General features: G+C 43.1%; 1 protein-coding gene across 1 annotated transcript; it reads right to left on the reverse strand.

Annotated features, from left to right (window-relative positions):
• Nucleotides 1-675: 675 nt before the first annotated feature.
• Nucleotides 676-7,273, reverse strand: LOC147618354 (uncharacterized). Its single transcript, XM_086775233.1, has 4 exons — nt 7,038-7,273; nt 6,608-6,669; nt 1,988-2,539; nt 676-780 (listed from the first exon to the last, which is right to left on the reverse strand). The coding sequence occupies exons 3-4, from the start codon at nt 2,534-2,536 to the stop codon at nt 676-678; spliced, it is 654 nt and encodes a 217-aa protein (XP_086631359.1). The 5' UTR covers nt 2,537-2,539; nt 6,608-6,669; nt 7,038-7,273.
• Between the last annotated feature and the right edge of the window lie 825 nt (nt 7,274-8,098).

Below are 8,098 nucleotides of genomic sequence, written 5' to 3' on the forward strand. Positions count from 1 at the left end.
TTCTGCTAAACTCTACTCACTTCCTTGCCTTCCTACAAGCCACCCCACTTTCAACTCTCTTTCTGCTAAACTCTGCTCACTTCCTTGCCTTCCTACAAGCCACCCCACTGTCCCTAAAGAAGGAGACATGGTGCTGGAATTTAAGCCACTATCGTCATAGTGTACAAGGAGGTTGACAAACATGCACAATGGTGGCTGGAAAGGATGGGGCTCAAAGAATTCGCAGAGCTGCCATGGGAGGAGCTCTAGTAGAAATACATAGTAGCAAAATAGATAGAGCACACACAATTACACTTCTATCAGGGGAGAAGAGGGCCTTTGATCCCCTCTATGTTGCTGCAGAGGTGTTCAAGCTGCCAGTAGAAGGCGAGAGGGCAAGATCAAGGTAGCAGACGACGATAATCTTGCGAAGGAATTTGGTCCTATGGAAGGGAAAGCAAAAGAATTCAAGATCACAGGGACACTAGATGAGGACCGACAAAAGCATATGCACTTTTTGGTAGAGATGATCAATCTCACCCACAAGACATACTGCATGTCCTGAAAAGCGTATGGACTAGTGAAGGCTATAGAAGCAGGAATTAAAGTGGTGTGGGTGGCAGAGGTTATATATAACAACATTTAGGATCAAATTGGCAAGGTCAGCGGCCCAAACACAAAGACAAAGATTTTTACTTACACAACTGCATTGTTCAAAACACGTGGGATGTGGGCAAGAGGAAAAGATGAAGAAGGAAGAAGCTGGCCACAAAAAGAGCTTGGAGCATGAAGAGGAATCGGCTGTGCAAAGCCCCAAGAAGAGGGGAGCTCAGGATGATAGACACCATCCGAAAAGAAGAGGGCCTTTGAGTTTGGTGAAAAGAAGCACTACTACATATTAGCCTAATACCGGGGCTTGTACCGGCGCTATTTAACGGGGTCTAAAAAAGCCTCGTCATCGGTATAAGCGCCGGTATAAGCGCCGGTATCGTAGCGTCGGTATACCTGTCGGGTGTTAATACCGGCGCATATAACGGCGCCTATACCGACGCTAACCGGGGGTAATACCGACGCTTAAACCGGGGTAAATACCGACTTATATACCGACGGATAAACCGGCCTCTATACCGGATGATGTACCGACGCGTAAACCGGCGCCTATACCAATGTACATACCGACGCTGATACCGGGGCAAATACCGACGCTGTAGCAGAAATTTTTTTTTGGGCAGAATAGTGCTGCCTGGCTGTTGCCTAGCTGCCTGCAATGAGCAAGATCAACAACAGCAAACAGACAGCACCATTCTGTCTACAATAGAGCACAAAAACAACCGTGCTCGTTTGCATATTTTCCTGATCGACAAACAAGAAATTAAATTAAACATTAATACTCAAGAATGTTTTGATCATATTTCATTAGTTTGAAGGTCATCTTACATCATGGTAATGCCTCCCAATTGACGGTCTCTCCTTCTTCTTCAAGCATCTCAAACAAGGCCACAAGGCCATGTTTGTGAGCGTACTTCTCCTCTCGCCTGCTTGGTGGGCGATTCATGGCCAACTCCTGCACACACGATTAACAATTATAACTTTTAAAAAATCAACATTTAGCCCACATACATACATTTAAATAAATAAAATTGCTACAAACACTTACGAATTCATGGCGCATGGTTTCGTAACCACCACTCCCGAGATGAGAAGCCCCTACTGTTTGGAGTCTTGCCCTTGCCGCCTCTCTTTGTTGTTGAAACCTGTCTGGTGTCTCGGTGAGCTCCTGAGCAATGGCTGCCCACTCCCTGTCATCTAGCCAAACAGGTTTCTCCTTCCCCTCTCTGAATGCGTCCCTCGCCTCTGACCTACGATGCCCCATCAAAATGCGAGTTGTATACTGTATCCACTCATTAGAGACGACATTCATAGGGTCAGATGGCTGGAACTCTTGCTTTATCTTTGTGTTTATATAATTTTTCTTCCCCTTGTCTTGCTGATCCCATTTAGTCATGACAGAGTCATGAAACTGTATAGTGCACAATTGTCGAATGCGTGTCTTCATTGCCTTCCCTGCACTATCCATTATTGGTGCCCCATCCCTAATTGTGTAAATCTTGCTGTTGTCATGGTCATGTGCACCCCAGGGAGTGGAAGGTGACCCTATGGGTGTGCTATCAACAGATGAGAGCGAAGGACGACGCTCACGTGGTGGTGGTGTCACAGCATCTGTGGCACTACCACCACAACAACCTCCCCCTGAAGACCTACTACGTGAGCGCCGTCTATGTGAAGAGGTGGTAGATCGAGCTGTAACAGGAGTGGAAGGCTGTGTGGTACGAGGTGTGGGAGCTGCTGTCGTACCCACGGGTGTGGGAACTGGCGTCGGGAATCCAGATGGTGAGGCAGATGTCCCTGCTCCAGAACCCCAATAACTCTGAGCCATGGCTCTCTGCTCTGGAGTCATGGACGAAAGAAAACCATATAACTGCTGGGGACTCATGCCCTGCGGTGTAGGATTAAATGAGAAATCTGGACTGTAGTCGTAGGGCGGTGAGTCACCCATGGCCTGTTGGACAAAAAACCATATGACAAACTTGTACGGAATGAAAATTACACGGTAAACAATGAATGAAAGAACCATAAGATAAACATTAACAATGATAAACAACATTGGTAAAACTATATCAACTTGCTCCTACAGTAGTGATTATGATGGTAAACATTAACAATGGTAAACAATGAATGGACCTTCAATGTCATAAAACCATTACAAATATGTCATAACTATTTGCATAATCATTAAGATACATCATTTTATAAATCATTATCTATTCTATCATCCTCATTAAGATCAGTAGCCCCAAAGAGATCTATGTCTATGCACATTTCAGCATCCTCATCATTAAAAGTCCCTTGATGAAGGATGTCTTCATCATCTATGTCTTCTTCCTCAACTTGTTTTTCAGCTTCCTTGGTTTGCACCTCTTCATTTGGATCTTGCTCTAGTTCCTTCTCTTCATTTGCTTGCTCCTCTTCATTGTTGATATCGTCTTGTTCTTGCTGCTCTCCATTACCCTGTGCATCCACATCACCTTGCTGTAGCTCAAATTCTTCAAAAATTTGCTTACTGCGGGGGGCGACTTGAACCACAAATAGCCAGCGTGGATCTTTTGGATCCGCTTTAAAGACAACTTGCTCACAATGCTCTGGGCGCACAAAAGTATCTTGCTGATCGGTCCATACCTTTGTGGAGTCCACTTGGATGAGGCCACTCTTGTCTCTACGTACAGTTGCATGTGGCCCATTCATGATTACCTTGAACCACTTCACATCAAAGATAAACAACTCAAAACTTCTGAAGCCAACCTTCAATATATCTTGAATGGTTCCAAAGTAATCAAGCATTCCAGTAATTGTGTTATCATCACTTGCACTTGCACGACTTTCTTGAACAAACTGTGCTGTGACACCACAATCAAAGGTTGCTCTTCTTTGGTCTATTCGTTCTACTCGAAAATGACGTCCATGTGACCAAAACGCCCCATATTTGTGATACTACAAATAGCACAAAAAGTTTGTTGATGGAGAATCAAACACAGAGACATGTAGAGAAAAAAATGAGAGACATGTAGAACTTATACACTTACATGCCAATCGCATCCTTTTGTAAGCTCCTCCTCCTCCTCTGTTATAGGTAAACCAGCACGTTTGGCTTCTAAAATTGTAGCTTCTAGCCATCTACCTGTGGGAAAGTCCGGAAGAGCTTGCATACCTTCTGGATATGGGAGATTTCTTGTAGTGCGATTCCTTCTGAAACTTAAACGATCTTGTACTCGCTGTCGCTTGAGAGCTTCATATGTCTCAATCCACTTCTCCATTACATGAGAGTTCAAGATGCAAAATTTGTTGATTTTTTCTCTCAAAGTGTTATCCATCTTTCTCTTAATGCCTTGGCCTTGAGGTTCCTCACCAATGACTCGCCTGTTGGACTCTTGAGACCATAGTCGAGGTATCTCTGGATCTGAGGAACTTAAATATTCAGTGATGTAAACAAGGGACTCTTGTATCAGCCACCCTTCTGACATACTACCCTCTGGGCGAGCCATTTGGCGAACAAATCCCTTTAATGTCTTCATAAACCTCTCCAAAAAGAACATCCATCTTGAATGGACTGTTCCAGCAACTGCAACCTCATCTACAACATGAACTAGCAGATGCATCTGGATTGTTAATAAACTTGTAGGGAAAAACTTCTCTACCATGCAGACTGCCTCTATGGAGTTTAAACGCGTTGTCTCCAAAGTGTCTCTCTTTATCTCTTTTGAAGAAATCCAGCGCACCAATGTGCCAATCTTATAGATAGTAGCTCTAATGTCTTCAGTGAGGCAATCTTTTATTGCTATGGGTAGCACAAATTGTAGAAACTTGTGCCAATCATGACTCTTGAGACCACTAAGATCATCATCCTTTGTAAATGCACTTTTCAAGCAATGCATACAACCTGTAGGAGTCCGAAACTCTGAAATTGTCCTCTTGACTTGTTGTTCCTCCATCTTGCTAAAAACCCATGGGGCTCTTGGAAGTAGCACCTTTCCATTGGGTCTAGTGCGAGCCCACAACTCTTGCATACAACCAATCTCTTCCAAGTCATCCCTTTGGCCTTTAGTATCCTTTTTTCCTGTCATGGTCTTCCACAGAATGTCAGTTACATTCTTGAAAATATGCATCGGATCAAGCAAATGGTTTATAAGGAGATCACCCCAATAGGGGAGTTGGTGAAAGATAGAGAGCCTCTTCATCCCAGGACATGCCAAGTTGCCACATTCCTCCCATTTGATCTTCCAATCGCTTGCCTTCAATGTACTTGGAGGAGGTCTTCCTAGATTACCATCCCGCAATTCATGATTTTCTGGCAGATACCTAACATGTCCTTGGTAGACATTCTTTCGTAATGCTTTTGAGTATCTTGAATCAAGTCGAGGACCACATACAGGACATGCATTGTAACCCGATATAGACAAACCTGAGCATTCTCCATAGCCAGGCCAATCATGCATTGTCCACATGAGAATACCTTGCACAGTTGTAAGTCTTTGGCCACTCTGCTGCTTTGACATGTCCTTCACTTCAATTCCGTTCCACAAGGTGCGTAACTCATCAATAAGTGGTGCCAAATATACATCCATGTTCTTCACCTTGTACTTTCCTGGAACTATTAATGAGAGCAACAGATGACCTTTCTTTATTGCTAACCATGGCGGAAGATTATAATTCACAAGGCAAACAGGCCATGTGCTCCATGAAGAGCTCCTTAAACCAAAAGGGTTTACACCATCCATTGCTAGGCCAAGACGGAGGTTTCTAGGTTCTTCCTTAAAAGCCGGCCATTTCTCTTCAATGTGTCTCCATGCGGGTGAGTCTGCAGGCACACGCATCACTTCATCTGTGGATCGAGTCGTGGCATGCCATGTCATCAAGCTTGCTATTGATTTGCACCTGAACATGCTTTTTATCCTTGGAATGATTGGAAAGTGCCTGAGAACCTTTACCGGGACAGCTTCCCCCTGAACATCTTCTCTATATCTGTTAGAGCCACAATGGGGACATTCTTGCAAATGCTCATATTCATGGCGGAAGAGGCAACAATCATTGCGACAAGCATGAATATTATTGTAATCCTGCGTACGCTCTATGCATAAGCCATATGCATAAGTCATATGCATAAGCCTTATGCATACCATCCATGCATAAGTCTTATGCATACGCTCTATGCAAGACTTATGCATAAGCTCTATGCATAAGCTCTATGCTATATGCCTTATGCACTATTATGCTAACCCTTAATCCCTTTCACATAAGCCTTATGCACACGCTCTATGCATAAGCCTTATGCACACGCTCTATGCATAAGCCTTATGCATAAGCTCTATGCATAAGCCATATGCATAAGTCTACCTGCGTACGCTCTATGCATAAGCCATATGCATAAGTCATATGCATAAGTCTTATGCATACGCTCTATGCATAAGTCTTATGCATACGCTCTATGCAAGACTTATGCATAAGCTCTATGCATAAGCTCTATGCTATATGCCTTATGCACTATTATGCTAACCCTTAATCCCTTTCACATAAGCCTTATGCACACGCTTTATGCAATTACGCCCTATGCATAAGCCTTATGCACACGCTCTATGCATAAGCCTTATGCATAAGCTCTATGCATAAGCCATATGCATAAGTCTTATGCGTACGCTCTATGCATAAGCCATATGCATAAACTCTATGCATAAGTCATATGCATAAGTCTTATGCATACGCTCTATGCATAAGTCTCTTGCATACGCTCTATGCAAGACTTATGCATAAGCTCTATGCAGAAGCTCTATGCTATATGCCTTATGCACTATGCTAACCCTTAATCCCATCACCCAATGGTGTAATAAACATGATCTTGTTTTACGTACATGGATAATAGAGATTGCAAGCTTATTATAGGTTTTATGCATAGATATTAAATTAATCCTATGTGTTGTAAGCTTACAAGAACCCAAAACTAACCCTAAACCATAAAACAAGGATGCAAAAATTCATATAAAATAGCATAAACAAGAAAAATCAAAAGAGGATCTACCTCTTTTTTGCAAAGCTGAAGGAGAGCTCGAGGATTGGTGAAAGATTGGTGAGGTGAAAGAGCTGCAAAACAAAATATTAAACAAACTAATTAGTAAATTAAACACAAGAAAAAGAACTAATACAAAACCCTAAAATCTCTATGCATGCATTAGGAGATCTATGCATACATAGAGAGCTCTAGATCTCAACATGCATAGAGAACCAAAAAAACACAAAACCCTAAAAATCTTAATTTTTCAATTAAAAACTAAAAGCAATTGCAATAACATGTTAGGAGAAGGAGAAGAGGAGAAAAGAAGAATGAAGGAGAAAAGAGGAGAGAGGAAAAAAGAGGAGAGAGAGGGAGAGAAAGCACCTCTTTCGCTTGATTACTTGCGCATCTTCTGCGAAAAACCAGAAAATAGGCTCTCGGGCTGTGAAAAACTTACGAGCGCCGGTATATGCGACGGAATATGTGTCGGAATATTCGTCGGTATATGCTACGGAATATGCGTCGGTATAGGCGTCGGTATCGGCGTCGGTATAGGCGTCGGTATACGCGACGGGAAATGAAAATTTAAAAAAACCCCTCCATACTTGTCTCCTCCAACATGACGACGGACATACCGACGTTCGACATTTGCGTCGGTATTTTGGCGTCGGTATGTCCTCAACCTCTTGTAGTGAAGAAGGGAAAGAAAGAAAAGACAGGAGCAGAGGAAAAGAGCAACAAACAGCTCAAGGAGAGCACCACCCAAGAATCTCCACACCTAATACAAGAACAAAAGGGCATCATGGTGACACAACCCATCCACCTCGAGCAATCACAAGGAGAGCCCCCTAAACGTTGTCCTGCCATTTTTTCAAAAAGTATTGATATAGGCTGGGTATAAGGGAGCCTCAATTTTTTGTAGAGGTGCATGATGAATGGGGCCAAGGAAATAACCACGTTGTTGTAGGCTGAAGTCAGGTAGAAGGTGGCCACCATCTAGGAATTAAGAAGTCAATAGGCCGCCCTGCTCTAGGAGGAGCTAAGAAGAAGAATAATAGAACTGGCCCAAATGAAGGAAATAAAAATACAATTAGTAAGGCTCCAGAGGGCAGACGAGGAAACAAAACGAGAGATGGTAGGGGAAGTCGTGGTTTGGACATAACAAACAAATAGGCGGCTACAAGAAGAGGTGAACAGGGCCACTGTAAACCAAACTAGGGCTAAAGGCTAGGTAAACATGATCAAAGAATAACATTTAAGGATCATAAGAGAAGTCCAAGCTAGGGAAGATAAGGATGAAGTGGAGCTGGTCAAGGCAGAAGCCCGACTGGCTGTAATGGATGCTAAAGATTTTCCTGAGGTCTATGAGCTGAAGGTAGGTAAAATGGAGCAATGGGAGACCACGTAATAGAGGATATAAAGGTGTGGGAGGAATATTTGAGGAAATTGACAGTGGCCATGCAAGCCCTCACACCTACCTACAAGAAAATAACTCCCCTCCTCCAGACTTAAGACACA

Source organism: Cibotium barometz, chromosome 35 (genome assembly GCF_041138505.1).
Source record: "Cibotium barometz isolate CiBa-2024 chromosome 35, ASM4113850v1, whole genome shotgun sequence".
Taxonomy (NCBI): domain Eukaryota; kingdom Viridiplantae; phylum Streptophyta; class Polypodiopsida; order Cyatheales; family Cibotiaceae; genus Cibotium; species Cibotium barometz.

Bases quoted from the DNA above. Each gene is read 5' to 3' on its own strand.
- LOC147618354 (XM_086775233.1), bottom strand. From the start codon at position 2,536: ATGGGTGACTCACCGCCCTACGACTACAGTCCAGATTTCTCATTTAAT. The intron at 781-1,987 runs GTCATGACTAAA...GGCTTTGCACAG, and splicing joins CTATACAGTTTCATGACTCT to CCGATTCCTCTTCATGCTCC.